The 15,476-nt window shown below is 57.7% G+C and overlaps 1 protein-coding gene and 1 long non-coding RNA gene across 3 annotated transcripts; one reads left to right on the top strand and one right to left on the bottom strand.

Moving 5' to 3' along the window:
• Positions 1-2,812: 2,812 nt before the first annotated feature.
• On the top strand, positions 2,813-6,840 carry LOC134156127 (uncharacterized). The gene is made up of 3 exons (XR_009961827.1): positions 2,813-4,537; positions 5,234-5,404; positions 6,124-6,840. It is a non-coding gene; the product is annotated as an uncharacterized LOC134156127 (long non-coding RNA).
• Positions 6,815-14,746, bottom strand: CSPG5 (chondroitin sulfate proteoglycan 5). Of its 2 annotated transcripts, none has more exons than XM_062603952.1 (5): positions 14,453-14,746; positions 11,622-12,870; positions 10,313-10,501; positions 9,462-9,534; positions 6,815-7,386 (listed from the first exon to the last, which is right to left on the bottom strand). In XM_062603952.1, exons 1-5 carry the CDS (start codon positions 14,514-14,516, stop codon positions 7,219-7,221), a joined length of 1,743 nt encoding a protein of 580 aa, XP_062459936.1. In that variant the 5' UTR covers positions 14,517-14,746; the 3' UTR covers positions 6,815-7,218. The 2 variants fall into 2 exon arrangements, with proteins under 2 accessions (XP_062459936.1, XP_062459937.1); XM_062603953.1 differs by lacking the exon at positions 6,815-7,386 and adding an exon at positions 7,980-8,919.
• Positions 14,747-15,476: the final 730 nt, after the last annotated feature.

Here is a 15,476-nt window from a genome sequence, read left to right as displayed (position 1 = left end):
TTTAAAACACACCTACAGAAGAAAAACGCAGAACAGCATCAGTGCGTTTTGCCTTCTCCTTACCCTGGTTGCAGGAAGTCAGATACACTGTTCGGGGTGGAGTTAGTCTCACATCTGAGTATTCATTGTCCTGCAAGGTTTTATGGGGTATTGATACAACTGGGAAGGAAGAAATATAAGCTAAATAGAGAAAATAGATAGAAAGGGCAATGACTTTTATTCTTTCCCTTTTAAAATGCTATGTTTTGCCTGTTTGTATCTGTATATACATATATATCCCCTTGTATGTGTAGCAACTGTTAAAAACATAGAACACTATTACGAATTACCATTCTGTCAGCCCCAGTGAACAGAAGACAAAGCTCATAAACCTGTTCTATAGAGGCAGAGGCAGCAGCTCTGGCTGAGGGATGGAAGAGCAGGCCTGACATTTTTGATGAGAAAAGGAGCAGAAGCATCGCAGGATCACTGAGCATAAGACTGGAGGGACCTGGAGAGGTCATGTAGATAGAGCAACACCTGCCGCCAGGCAGAATCAGCTTGACTGAAACCTTTCTTGACAGCTGTTTGTCCAACCTGTTCTTAGAAACCCTCAGCGACAATGACTCTGCATCCTCTCCCGGCATTTCTTTCCGGCACCTCATTACCCCCACTTTATACACTTGCTGCTATTGTCAAATGTAAGCATACTTTGCTGCATTTAACCATGCTTTGTTTGCTGATTGTCTGTGGCTGTGAAGAGTAATTTACTGCATTCATAAAGCAAGTTAAAAAAAAGAAGAAGAAGAGGATTTTTGATTCGATTCTCAGGTCACCTTTAAAATTCCTTTCACCATTTTGAAGCAAAATGCCTGCTGGCTCTCCGTGAGGGGTCTCCAGGCCTTTTCCAGCAGAGACTGAAAAATCCCTGGGAAACATGCTGAAAGCGGCAGGGATGTGGCGGCAAAGTCATCTCAGTGGGGAACTGTTGGGATCCTGAGGATGGTTGCAAGCAAAATGGGATGAAGGCAGGCAGAGAAAATGCTGTCCTCCTCTCCCAGATGCAAGTCGTTGGGCTCACTAAAGACACTGCTATCCGCCAGATCCTCTGCCCTTTCAATCCACCATGACCTCCTCATCCTTCACACTTCTTATCTGTGCCTCATTTTGCCCCATCCTCTTTTTCTTCTTGCCTCTCTGATAAGCCCTTTGCAATTCTTCCTTCTCATCCACCCAACTCTCACTCAGCACTCTCCAGCAGCTCCTTTTTTCCTACCCTCTCCTATATCTCACATACAACATCCTCTCAACAGCCTGAGGATGATACAGACAGCTTCAAAGATCCACTTCTCCCCACATCTGTATCCTTGGCCTGAGTCACCATGCAGAAGATAGAGCCCTAAAGCTATGCAAGAATTTCCGTATCTTCTCCCAAATCCTTCCTGAGATCTCCTCTTTTCCAGCATCTGCACAAAACCCCAGCAAGTTTGGCTCATCTTGTGCTAAGCCCCACTGTCTGCCATGCCAGCCAGTATTGTCTCACTGTTTCTTTGTACTCATCTACCCAACAGATTGTCTCCATCTGCTGTCTCTTGCCTTGCAGTTAAATCCTGAGTACTCTAAAGCAAGAACCATATTTTTATGCTTCCTTTTTGTAGCACCCAGCAAAGGGCGAGCTTCATTCAAGACCAAGATTCCCAGGTGCTTGTGCAGAATGACTTCTAATCCATTTAATATATGCAAATTGTATATGTAGATCTAAGCAATATTCCTGAATCAACAATATTGGGGCATGGCAGAAGCAAAAAGTGGAGTGTAAAGCGTGTAGCAGAGAGAGAAGCCAGACTTGGCTTACCCTTCTGCCCCACCCCTGTCCGTGCAAAGAAGTGGTACACTGGAAGACACAGAATGGCAGAAACCAGAGCTGAGTGGGACGCAGGGGATCAGCACTCCCAGCGCCTCACCATGTCAGAATCAGCAGTTCTTGTCAGCCTGAGATGGATCTGATCTGCTCTTGGTGACCTCTACAAGGAGAGCTGCCCATCCTCCCCTGCAGTCTGTCCTGTGGCTCTTTCTCATCACAGGTAGGAAATACTTCCTCATGTCTCTCCAAACTATCTTTTCTGGCAAATGAAGTTCATCATTTGACATTCACCCTATTTTGGCGCATCTCCTGGCATTCCACCACAGACCTTGGTTCTTCCCAGCCTTTTTGAAGAAGCCCTTTACACCCTTTGAGACTGTTCTCATGGCTCCCTTAGTCATCAGTTCTCTACACTGTTTACCCCACAGAGGCTGTCTTTTCTGGATCTCTCGTCTTGCCCCCCCTGCACCTTCTCCTGTGGGCTGCATCTTCCCTGAAGTGGCATGCCCCAAACTGGAGCTGGGCTTGTAAAACCTTATCCATCCCTTGTGCTACCTGATAGGCCTGAGGTGGCTTTAACTGGTTTTCTAAGTACCATAGGATGAAGTTCAGAAAACACCTACCCAGTCTGGGAACGCTATTTATTGCAGTTAACACTCTCCCCGTGGAGAGCACAAAATCTTGCTCATTGTGGTAGGCAGCTGCTTGCAGTTGATATTTTTAAAGACTGGCTTCAGAAAAAAAATAAACAGTGAAACCCTTGAGTTCTCAGCCTCTGTCAGCAGCCATCCTTCTTCTCAGGGTCTGCACCAACACTCCCTTGCTCATTCTCATCCTGTAGTCTTTTCTTCTTCCACTTGAAGAATGATGCTCACTATTTCCATCTCAATTTGTGCTTTGGCCTCTCTGATGTTTCCCCACATGCTTATGCTTCTCTTACAACTGTCCTTAGTAATTTGACCTAGTTCCCACTTTCTATAAATGTTATTTTTTTTCTCTTGAGCCTGAGGTCAGTGAAGAGCTTGTGACAGAGCCAAGCTGGTTCCTACTACATTTCCTACTGGGTTGGCTTGTATGTGTGTTGTTTGCACCATTGCTTTGAAGGACCGCCGGTTTCCTCAGCTCCTTTCACCTTTAAATGTGCCTCCCATGAGATCTTACTTACCCATTCTCCAAGTGCCTCAGGGTCCTTTCTCTTTATTTCCCTTTTCTTCCACGTCCCTTCATGAGGCTTGTGAGCTCGGTCACCCCACACTCGGTCTTGGCCAATTTGCCTCCTGCCTTTAAGTTTCAATTCAGTCTTCAGTCGGTGGCTGTGCCCTACTCTCTTCCTCTCTCAGCAGAACCAGTTAACCCAATGTCTCTGCTGGCCAGCGTGGCACAAAGCAGTGACAAACAGGGGCTGCCATGGCTAAAGCCGTCCCCAGAGCTTCCCCAGTGTCAGCAAACGCATGCCCAGCTGTTCTTTCCCACACTGAGCATTTCACAGTTTATGAAGCTAAGAGGATTTTGCTTTTCTCCTCTCTTTAAATCCAGCACAGGGGCAGTTTAGTACTGGATTCGCTCCCTGTTACAATGAGAATAATGGAGTAATTGCTGTTTCCCACCACAGAATACTCATGATGCTTTCTGGCTATGCAAACACCAGGTAAAAGGTCCTACAAGCCAGGAGGCAGCCCAGCTGCTTGGTGTGTGTAAACCCAAGCCAGCAAAGAGATGGTGCTGGAGGGGACATGGGCACAGCGATCCCACCTCACTAGCTCCAGGTATGAGACAAACCTCCAGCTCCTGCTCCCAGGGAAAGCTCCCAGCAGCTCGGGGAAGGACAGCCAAACCCACAGGTTTGGGAATGGGAAGGACGGGTCCCAGAGAAGCAGCATCCTGCAGCAGGGGTGTTGAGACCACTTGGGGTGCACACAGCCTGCCAGGACCACGGAGCTGCCGTTCTGACCCCTTCTCCCTCCTTCTCTCTGCCGGCCAGGGCTCGACCGGTGCACTGGGACTCTGGCTATTTTGTTCCAGGCAGCCGGAGCTCATCAAGAGGAAGAAAGGCGCCTTGTCTTGGGGTTGTGGCTCTAATCCTGTTATGTGTCTGCAAGAGAAAAGAGGATGACCGAGCGAGGAGGACAGACCCGGTGCCGCCGCCAATTCCCATCCCTTTGCACCCCGCATCCTGTGCCAGCCCTTGCCCATCCACAAAAGGCCGCCTCCCCTCCCTGCAAACTAACCAAGCATTTAAATTTAATAGCAGTCTGCAGCCCCACCGTTTCACAGTGATTAGGCCTTTGATTAAAATACCATGTGTTGCTTTGCTGGCTGGGAAGCAAATTCCACCACAGGGCCCATGAAATCAGCTCTGGTGACTGGCACATGGCACAGAGCGGATGCACTTTGCTGTCCCTTCTGCTCTCTCTGGGTCAGACGATGTGCTGACAGGGAGCCTGGCCCCTCTGGTAACCCCAATGCACCCGCGTGTGCAAACCATGCTCCTCCTTCCCTCAGTGCTCTGGCAAAGCTGGAGCAGGAGGAGAGCCTGAGGGCTGAGAACATGCTGTCACCCATGGGGGGAAACAGAGGCACAGCGAGGAATGCTGGCCCCAGGGCAGGAAGGGGCTCCAGGGTTCATGGGCAGCTGGAGTGACATGGGGGACAGAAGCTGTGTCTTCATGCAGGAAGCAGGAGCGCACCGGGTAGGTGAGTAGGGTCCAAAACGGGGAACAGGAAGGAGGGGAATTATGGGGGTCAGACTGCTACCCTGTAGCAGGGGGACAGGGGGAATAAACACCCTCTGCTCTTTTAATGTGTGTTTTGACCAGGAGCATCCTTAGACCTGCTTAAATCCTTGTGACCTGATTTTGCCCTCAATCCGCATCAGTCCCTGCAGCCTGTATGGGTGAGTAGCTGCAGATGAGACTACTGAGGGGTAATACCCCTCTCCTTGATTCCTTGGTTCCACCTGTTCCTGCTCTTAAACAGGGGGTTATCCCCGAGGAGTTACCACTGCAGCTTTGTGGAGATGCTGTCCCCTACTGCCCACTACACATCAGCCATGTGCTGGGCTCATCTGGAAGGATGAAAAATCAGTGTCCAAGGACAGGAACCCCCAGTTGCCACTTTGCTTATCTGGGACACTCCCAAGGTGGGCACCTCTGTGTTGAGCCAGGGCAGATCCCAGATGGATGGGCTGTGCTGGGATGGATGGGCTGTACCTCACCTCCAAGCAGAAGAAAGAGCAGTCCCTCCAAGTTATCCAAAGGGGTGATCCCATCTCCAGGCAGGAGACCTGCCTACTTCTGGACAGCAAAACAGGGATGAGGTTTCTCTGTCTGATCAAGGGAGCAGCATTATGCTGACTGCTTCTTCCCTGAAAAGAATTTCTTCTCTCCCCAGACAGCATCCTGCTGGACCCACAGCCACCATGAGGAAGGATCCCAGCCAGGAGGAGATGGTTTCCAGAGCCCACCATGCAGCCACACGTTTGCCGGTTGGTCTCACTCTTTGGCTGCTGTTTCCCTGTATTTGGTTCCACCGACTCCCTCCAAGGGCAGCTGGAGAAGCAAAGTGGCCTCCCCTATCTCCACAGTGCCCCTTCCCTCCTCTTTCCCACAGGTATTTCTCACCCACAACCCCATGTCTTTCCCAATTCCTTCCAACATCCCCTTCCTTACATATAGCCATAAACATTTCTACTCCTCTCATTCTTGATACACAAGCATGGGTCCTCTCCCTCCTGTCACAGCAACCCTCATCCCACTCCAGCCCCCTTCCCATCCCGCTCAGGCCCATAGGAAGCTCAGCCTCTGCCCGTGCCAGGACTGCCTTCTTTTCCATGAAGCTTCCTTGGGCATCAGTGTCTCCCCTCCACTCAGCAGAGCTCCTGCTCCCCAGTGCATCACTCTCCGCTCAGGCTTGGCTCCAGCCATCTTTTGCTGCTGTGTCTGTGCTTGCCCAGGTGCTTTATCCATGGATTTACCTGTCATACAGTTCCATGCTGGAAGGAGAATGGCAAAAAGCATAGCCCCAGTGGTGCTGGTTAGCCACTTGCTCCACTTTGCGTGACCCCCAGGATCATTCGCTGGCTCCCACCACCACCCCTCAGTTTTTAATGTCCCTGAATGTGCTGAAAATTAATCATTTAGCAGCCCACAGAAGGCAACTAAAACATGCTGAGCTGCAGCTTTAGCTCCTACCTGCCCCAGGGAGATCGTTGGCTGCATCCCTAACGTGTGCCACGCTTAATATTGTATGTTGATTAATTGCTTCATTTCCTCTCTCCCGAGGAGCTGTGGGTTTTGGCTTGTGGTTGAATCCGTCTCCGGAAGAAATTGGGCTCTTGTGGAAAGTGAGACGGAGCCGCAGCCGGAGGGGAGGGCAGTGGGAGGGTGGGGTGCCCTGGGCAGAGACCCCCCTCCACACTCAGTCCCAGGGCAGGGTGAAGGCAATGGGGGCACGGGGCTGCTTCTCATTTACACCAGCAGAAGCAAGGCCAACATTGCCAAAGCTGCTGGGACAGCAGCGCCAGTTTCTTCTCTGAGCAGATGGGAACAAGGAGCTGGGGAGGTGACAACCTTGGGGTGTTTTGGCTGCAGAGCTCAAAATCCCACTGACATCCTGAGCTGCTCCATTGCAAGGAGGCGGCTGTGAGGATGGTGTCAGTGACAGCTTCACCCCCTGTGCACCCATCCCATGATTGGGATGGGGATGGAGCAGCCCCTGTGAGCAGGGAGCAGCCCAGGCACATCCGTCAAACGTCCCAGGGGGTCCCCAAGCTGTCTGGGATGGCAACAACCCACAGGGATCCCGCTCTGGTGGGATGCATTGCGCACCTAGCCCAGCAAAGCTGGGAAGGTCAAGGAGGGGGGACCAGGCACACGCCATTCTCCCTGGGTGATGCTCAGATGGGACCCTTGGGAAGCAGGGAGTGAGGAGATGCGGTCTCTGTGTCAGGAGATCACTGGCGAGAGGCTTAACTTTAAAAAAAAAATGGTTTATTTCAAGATCTTCCTTCCCTTTTTTTTTTTGTTGTTGTTTTTACTTGTATTTCAAAAAAAGTGGGGCAAAGTACAAAAAAAGTCAGTTGCAGGACAGCAAAGGTTTAGAAATCACAGCGCTGAACTAACCCAAGCGAGATACACGGAGCACGAACCAAACACCCCCACGACGCGGCCAAAGGCCATGTGCAGCCTTTGGCTTTGTTATTATTATTATTATTAATTAATTTCTGTTTTCCTCTGTACAAAACACATCAAAGCATGCCACGGAGCGGGAAAATGATACCAGACGGGAGATACCAGACAGGGAGGAGGCAGGAGACGTGTACAGCAGGGGACGGGAGGGCTGGCTCCCGCTCTCGCCTTCTCCTTCTCCTGCCCTGCTCACGTCAGGTTGTTCTGCAGGCAGTTGAGCTCGCTGCTGTCCTGCTCCCCTTTGCTGCTGCTGCCGTCGTGCTTGGGCGACATCGAGTTGTGGATGTTAAATGGCTCCTCATCCTTCAGGCAGGACTTCAGGGAGTCCTGCAGCTTGTGGGGAGCACTGGGGTCATCCTGCCAGGAGAGATAGGGGGGTCAAGAGATGATCATGACATGGGGGACACTGCTGCAATGGAGGGTGTCTGGCAATGAGAACTGGGTGAAGGCACTGGTGTCCCCACTGGCATCCCAGCTGGGGCTTTGTTTCCTTGCAGGCAGCCCCTGGCAGCAGGCAGGGTTGCCCAAAGGTGACTCAAAATGTCCCCCCCATGCAATGCATATCTCAGTACATGAGGAGCATAGAGCTCACAGCATGGGGGGAGAGGGTCATAGAATGATAGAATCAGACTGGTTTGGGTTGGAAGGGACCTTAAAGCTCATCCAGTTCCGACCTCCTGCCACGGGCAGGGACACCTTCCACTAGACCAGGTTGTTCCAAGCCCCATCCAACCTGGCCTTGAACACTGGTGACTCGCTGCCAATCCCCACCACAGATTCCCCACCATGGGGTGCCTCCAGCACCCAAAGCCACTCAAGAGCCATGCTGGCCACAAGAGCCATCCTACCCATCACCTTTCCAAGCCACCCCCACCACCCAGTTTCTCTTCCCATTTCAAGCCTAGCTCATCTCATCATCCCCAGAATCAGTAACTCCCTGAGGAAGCGGCGCTTGGCAGGAGGCCCAAGGGGTTGGATTTATTGCAGTTAATGTACAGGTGTCCCCACCATGCCACTGGCCAGATCCACCTCTTCCCAATGGACACCTCTTCCCGATGTCCCCACACAGCTGCTGGAAGCATCTTCCCCCACGGCTGGGCTGTGCCCAGAGCTTGTCCCACATCCATGGGGAGAGCCACACTGCTGGTGCCGGGGCCAAACTCCAGTGGTGTTTGACAATGTCTGTTCCTGGACAGTCCTGGCGTCACCGTTGGTGCTGGTGGGGTGGAATGAGCTATGGCATGGTGGGCTGTGAGGACAGGATGAGCCATCGTGGTGAGGCACCTACTGGCATTGTAGTGGTTACGGTGCTCCCAGTGTTGCCCTGCAAGTGGCGGACGGATGGAGATACCCAAGGGCCAGTGTCATGCAGCCATGGTCATATGAGGATGGAAACCACCACCTTCTATGCAGTGACGCTATGAGAGGTGCTCAGTCAGTCCGAGGCTTATGCCATTGGTGCCAGGACAAATCCCATGGGATGAGCACTAAGCTCTATTGCCCAGCAGAGGGGTTGCACTTCATGTCCCCAAAAACCTCTTTGCCAGGGTGTTGACCCCGCTGTCCCCTCCACATCCTCAGTGTGCTGCATCCCAGGTGCGTGTGCCACTGCAGGACCAAGCCCTCCACATCCTGGAGGGGACAAGGGATGGGTCAGAGCCCAGTGAGATGCTGTGGAGTGGTACTGAATTCATCCCAAGGTTCATCCTCTCTGCAGCAGGGAGTGAGCCAGCTCCGGGAGCCTCCTGCCAGGATGGCCAGTGGCAGACGCTATGGCTGCTAAAGGCAGTCGAAAGACAGGGAGAACTGGCGGTGGGTGGGCTAAGACAAAGGCTAGAGGGACCTATGCTCCTCCTCCGGCTCCCGCTCGGCAAAGCCCTTCGCTTCTCTCTGTTCCAATTCGAAAGACAGGAGGTTGGAAGGGCAGCCCTGGGGGATGCCGGCAGCTGCATCCTGACCAAGCCAGCAGCATCCCAGAGTGTTCCATCCTCTGGCGTCACCCACCACTGCTGGCTGTCATCTGCCAGCCCTGCCCCAGCGATGGCACAGCCAGGGAGCATGGTCTGACAGAGCCATATCGCACTGGCTGTCTCCTCCCTGAAAACGCCAGCACAAGCCACCCCACACACAGAGCCAAAGCCACCAGGAACTTGGAGGGAAGGGGATGGGGCAGGGGGACAGTGGGATGACAGCGACCCCCAGCCTGGCTTGGGGCCGGTTTGGGTATTTGGGACAGGATGTGGCACTGCAGGACCTGAAAGGGAAGGGATGGAGTGGTGGCCATGGCAGGACGGGGACAGGAGGGTGCAGAGGGATCCGGTGGTGATGCCATCACCCAGGAAGTGCCAAGACCATGGATGGAGGGGGCAGACAAGACATTACTGGACAGATGGACAAGGGTAGGAGGGGACAGTGCCAAGAAGCCTCCTTACATTTGGGTGGGAGCCCTCGGCGATGGTGGAGAGGGAGAAGTTGTCGTTGTGCAGCTCGGACGGGGTGCGGTATCTAACGTGGGGAGAGGAGAGCACAATGGTGAGACTGGGGATGCCAACAAGCACCCCCCATGCCCCAGTGTTCCAGGGTGAACATGGTGTTGGGGGAGATAAATGCTCCCAGCACTGGAAGTCTGCGGGCTAAATGTCCCCAGGAATAGAGGTTTGGGGCTAAATGCCCTCAGCTCTGGGAAGGTGCAGGCAGGCCTAGGCAGGGAAGCAGTGAGGGCAGCCCAGGGCAGGCAGGAGCCACACGGTCCCAGGGCCTGAGAAGGAGACCCATGGGCTGGCAGGGAGCTTTGCTGCTAATTACACTTGGCTCTTCCAAACACTAATTAACAGCTCATTAGGGACCCAGGCGGGCAGGGCCTTCTCCTCCCTGGCTCCAGGGAGGTGGGTGGGAAATGACCCAAACCTCCACCCATGCCAGCCCTGTCACCCACCCCCCAGCCCTGGCCCCAGGGACACAGTGGGGACCATCTCCAGTGGCTCCCGGGCAGTGTGGTGAGCCCAGCCGGTGGCCCCAGCTCCCAGTGAACCAGATTAACTGGTGCCAGTCGGGAGCAGCTTTAAAGGATTAAACACGGAGCAATAGCCACAAGCCATGTCCCCGCAGGGCAGCTTCCAGCTTTGCCACCCACTGTCACCTTGTCCCCGTCAGCACAGACACGGGGATGGGACCGCATCCAGCCAGGATGCTGAGCCCACAGAAACTGTTGCAGCTATCAGGGTGCCACCCCCAGTGGTTTGGGACAGTTTTAGGGGTGCCAGGCTGTCCCTGTGGCACTCACTTGGTCTTGCGCAGTTTGCTGTTCTCCGTCTTGAGCAGGTAGAGCTTCTTGGCAAAGAAGACGGTGAGCATGAAGAGCAGCAGCACCACGAGGGCGGCCGAGCCCACGGCCACGCACATCACTTGGAAATCGGTGACGATGGCCTCGCAGCGCATACCCTTGTGCCATGTGTAGTCCTGTGTGTTGCACCTGCAAGGGGAGGCGATTAGGGGACCCCCATCCCAAAATGTGGGTCCCAAATGGTGGGGGACACCAGCATCTGTAATGGGGGAGATTATGGGCATCTGATGGGGGGGTGAGATTAACAGGTCCCTGAGGAGTGTGACCCCTTGGGGTCTGTGCAGGGTGATGCTCGTCTCCCACACCCGTGTTTCCCAGCCCTGCTCAGCCCCAGCAACTGCCCAGTGGGGGCAGTTAGGGACACCCGTGTCCCCCCATGCAGGCGGGCTCGGTGCCAGCCACACGACACGTGCTGAGCCGTGCAGCACAGCCGGCATCGGCCCTCCCCGGGTGCAATCTGCCAGGGACGATTAGCGCGGCAGCCCCGGAGCCTGCATGGCCCTGACCTAATTCCTGCCCAGTCGCCACTCGGGAGGCAGGGAAAGCCCCTCTGTGTCCCGGGGGAATGGGGCTGCAGGGGCAGAGGGACCTGGATGGGGGTGTACAGGGACAGAGCCTGGGAACAGGGTGCAGGGTGATGGAGAGAGTGGGAATGGGTGCATGGAAATAGAGACTCTGGGGATGGGATATATGGGGATGGAGAGGCCAAGCATGGGGTGCAGGGAGAAGGAGAGCCTACAAATCGGTTGCATGGGGGATTGAGAGCTCAGGGATGGGGTGCATGGAGTTGAAGGGCCCAGGGATGGGGTATGGGTGGTGGAAAGCCCAGGGATGGGATGTGTGAGGATGGAGAGCAAAGGATGAGGTACAGGGGATGGGGAGCCCAGGGATGGGCTACAGTGGTGAATGGAGAGACTGAGAATTGGGTGCATGGGGGACAGAGAGCACAGGAATGGAATGCTTGGAGTTGGAGAGCCCAGGGATGGGATATACAGGAATGGAGAGCCAAGGATGAGATGCAAAGGGTTGGAGAACCAAATATAGGGTGCAGGGGGCTGGAAAGCCAAGGGTAGGATACAGGGAATGGGGATCCCGGGAATGGGTTGCATTGGGGGATAGAGAGACTGAGGATGGGGTGCATGAGGGACAGAAAACTCAGGGATGGAGCGCATGGAGTTGGAGAACCCAGGAATGGGGGATGTATGGGAACGGAGAACACACACAGACCCTCAGGGTCCCCGTCCCTTACCGGCAGAAGGCCCCGTGGCTCTCCACCAGGTAGCACTGGCCGCCATTGTGGCAGTAGCTGGGGACAAGGTCGCAAACGGAGCGGCAGGAGCTGTTGTGCCGCACGTAACCGCTCCGACACTCGGTGCCGTTCTCTGCCTGGCCCCGCTCCCCAGGCCGTGGCCACGCCGTGGGGCTACCCCCCACGACACCGGAGGGCTGTGGTGGGGCCATGTCGTGGCGGCCGTTGGGTCGGGGGTCCCGTGGCACCGGCTGGGCACCGGGTACAGCTGAGGCGGGTGGCCGGTATCCATTCTCGTCCTCCAGCCCCCCGTCTTCCTCCTCATCCTCTTCCTCCTCATCCTCCTCCAGCTCATCCTCCTCATCCCCGTCGGCATAGAAGGAGGTGGTTGGGTAGAAATCAGCTTCGTCGAAGGGTGTGAAGTCGTCATAGAGCTCATGGAGGGCCCATGGCGTGGCTGCCCCATCCTGCTCCCGCTGCCGTGCCGAGCCGGCCGCCCCACGGCCACCCCCGGGGAAGCCCCCCAGTCCCTCGCCCCCTTCAAACAGGTCGTAGTAGTCGACGTCGATGATCTCCGAGGCCGTCCGGTCGGCGGGCGGCTCGGCCGGGCGCGGGGTGGTGGCGCCGGGCTCCTGCAGCCAGGTCAGATCCGTCCAGCCGCGAGCCCCCTGCGCCGGGGCCGGGCTGGATGCGGCCTCCCGGATCTCCGGGGGACGCCCCGAGTCCCCCGTGGCTGCCGGCACGGGGCTGGGCTCACCGGGCACCGGGATCCGCGGCGCGGCCGAGCCCGCGGCCACCAGCAGCAGGTCGGACTCGGCCGAGTCGGTGGCGAGCTGCGGGCCGGGGGGGCTCGGCGGGGCGGCCGTGAGACCCCCGAGCCCCGCGGGGCTGCGCAGGGAGGCCTGCGTGGGCCTCTCGCCGCTCCCCGCCTCCTCGGGGCTGCCGAGCGCCACCGCGGCCCCGTCCCCGGGCCAGGTGACCGCGGCCTGGCCGTCCTCCGCCGGGCCGGTCCTGGGGGGCAAGGCGCTGGCGTCACCCTCGCCTGCGCACCCCGCGCACCCCTCCGGCACCGCCGCCGCGTCCGTGGTGGCTGCTGCGCCCACCCCGGGGGGCTCCAGCTGGGGCCCCGCCGCGGCCCCCCCGGCGCTGGAGCTGTTGCTGGGCCCCCCCAGGGGGTCTCCGCTCACCGGGTCCCACCGCGAGCCTCGCCCCTCGGCCTCGCTGGCGTTTTGGGGGGGCCACTCAGATGCTGGAGGGGGACAAGGAGAGGAAGAGGTGTCAGAGGAGCCCCCCACACCCCTGGCGGGGCGCGTTGTGTCCCCGCCTGCTCGACCTCAACCCCCCCGCACCACGACAAGGCATCTTTTGGGGAGGGGGTTTGCACCCAAGTCTTTTACAGCCTCTCCTGGGGACCAAAGGGACAAACCCTGCAGAAGCCCCCAGCGCTGTGGGTCCCCCCGTACCCATGACAGTCCCATTCATCATCCCCAAACTCTGTGACATCCCCCACCATGACACAGCCCCACCTCCAAGCCAAGCTGCCCCCGGTCCAGACCCCCCAGCTGCCCTGCAAGGGGATCCAGCCCCTCCTCTACTTCCTGCATGTGCACATGCACACCCCGTGCACATCGCGGGATCCAGCCCCCCCACAATGGGATCCTGCCCCCTGCAACAGGATCTCGCTCCCCCTGCAATGCAATCCAGCCCCCTACAAGGGATCCAGCCGTCCTTTGGTTCCTGTAAGTGCACCCCATACATATAAAAGGGAATCCAGCTCCCTGCAACGGGATCCACCCCTCCATCCCCCGATCCTCCCAAATAGGTCCACCCTTCCTCTGGTTCCTGCATAGGCACCCACTACACACAATGGGATCTATCCACCTCTAAACGGGATCCAGACCCTGCAACAGGATCTAGCCCCCCCGGCAATGAAATCCAGCCTCCTCACAAGGGATCCAGCCCTCTCTGGTTCCTGCACATGCATCCCATATATACAGCAAGATCCAACTCCCCCCTCTTCCCCTAACGGGATCAAACCCCTGCAAAAGGATCCAGCCCCTCCTGCAAAGGGAACCATGCCTCCTCTGGTTCCTGCAAGTACCCACAACCGGATCCAGCCCCTTCAACGGGATCCGGCCCCTGCAGCAGGATCAATCCAACTGCAAGGGGATCCAGCCTCCCTAGAGAGGGATCCAGCTCCCCCCTATCCCCGCAATGGAATCTAGTCCCCTGAGAAGGGGATCCAGCCCTCTCTGGTTCCTGCAAGTGCACTCCATAAATCACAAGGGGATCCAACCCCTGCAAGGGGAGCCAGTCCCTCCTCTGGCTCCTGCGGATGCACCCCATACATACAAGGGGATCCAGCCCCTCCAACAGAATCAAGCCCACCGCTACAAGAGTACCCGGCCCCATTACGGGGAGATCCAGCCCTCCCGAAAGGTATCCAGCCCCCGGCAAGAGGATGCAGCCCTTCCCTGGCTCCTGCAGATGCACCCCATACATCCAAGGGGATCCAGCCCCTCCAGCAGGATCAAGCCCCCCACACACACACAAGGGGATCCAACCCCTGACAAGGGGATCCAGCCCCTGCAAGGGGACAGAGCCCCGGCAAGGGGACCCCCCCCTTCCCTGCAGAGGAATGCAGCCCCCGCCCGGGACCGCGGAACCCCCGCTGCCGCCTGGGACCCGCCCCCCCCCCCGCCCTCCTACAGGTGACAAGCCCCTGGGCGTCGGACCCGACCCCCCCGGTCCCCGGGGCAAGATCCGGCCCCATGCCGGGGCGCAGCCCCCCCGTGCCCCCTCCCATCCCCATCCCCATGCTCGGTACGTACCGAGGGCGCCGATCGCCAGCAGCAGGGCCAGGGCCCGGGCGGTGCGGGGCCGGGCGGGGGCCATGGCGGCATGGAGGGACCCGCGGCTCCGCCACCGGGGCCGGCACCGGCAGCGGCTCCGCCCGCGCCCCGCGCCCCGCTCCGCGCCTCCCGCCGCTCCGCGCCGCGCCGAGCCGGGGGGGCCGGGGGAGGCGGGAGAGGGCGGGCGGGAGCCGCCGGCTCCGCCCGCGGGACCGGGGATGCCGCCGGCAGCACTGGGACGAGGCAACGGAACCTTCCCGGCGTCCCGGGGGAAACATCCCTGCACCCCCCGCAACAGGAGCCCTTCCCTGAGCACCCCCCCCCCCCCCAACTGCTCCTGCACGGAGGGGGCATCCCTGCACCGGGACCCCGCTGCACCGGGATCCCTCGCTGACCCCCCAGAAACTGCCCCTGCATCAGGATACAACCCGCAAGAACCAGGATTCCTCACTGACACCCCCACCGCCCCAAATGTGATGTATGGGGGGCATCCCTGCCCCAGCACTGGGACACCTCCCCAGCACTCCCAGCCAGCCCATTGAGCACCCCAAGCTGCTCCCCCCAAACCCCACCTGCACCAGGATCCCGTGTTGACACCCCCCCCCCCCGATTTGCTGCTGCATGGGGGGGAAGTCCTGTACCAGCACCGGGACACCTCTATCAGCGCCAGCACTTCTCACTGCTCGTGCATGGGGGTACACCTGCACTGTACCATCTGCTCCCCCCCCCGAATTCCCCCTCAGCAACAGGGCTCCTCATTAGCACACACACATTCCCCTTCCCAAACGCTTCTCCTTGCTCCCAGCCAGCACAGGCCTCCCCCCGACCCCCCCAAACTGCTTCTGCATGGGGGGGGGGGGGCACCTCTGCACCAGCACATCCCCTCCGGCATCCCCAAGTGGTGCAAGGGAACCCCTACCCTGCAACCCCTACCCCATCCTCATGCACAGCCCTGGCAGGTTGGGCTGGGGACTCCCAGCAGCAGCAGGGTGAGGGCACAGCA

This window comes from Pezoporus occidentalis, unplaced genomic scaffold (assembly GCF_034315485.1).
Source record: "Pezoporus occidentalis ecotype Australia unplaced genomic scaffold, CSIRO_AGI_Poc_V1 ctg82, whole genome shotgun sequence".
Classification (NCBI taxonomy): Eukaryota; Metazoa; Chordata; class Aves; order Psittaciformes; family Psittacidae; genus Pezoporus; species Pezoporus occidentalis.
This window is presented reverse-complemented; position numbering and strand designations above follow the sequence as displayed.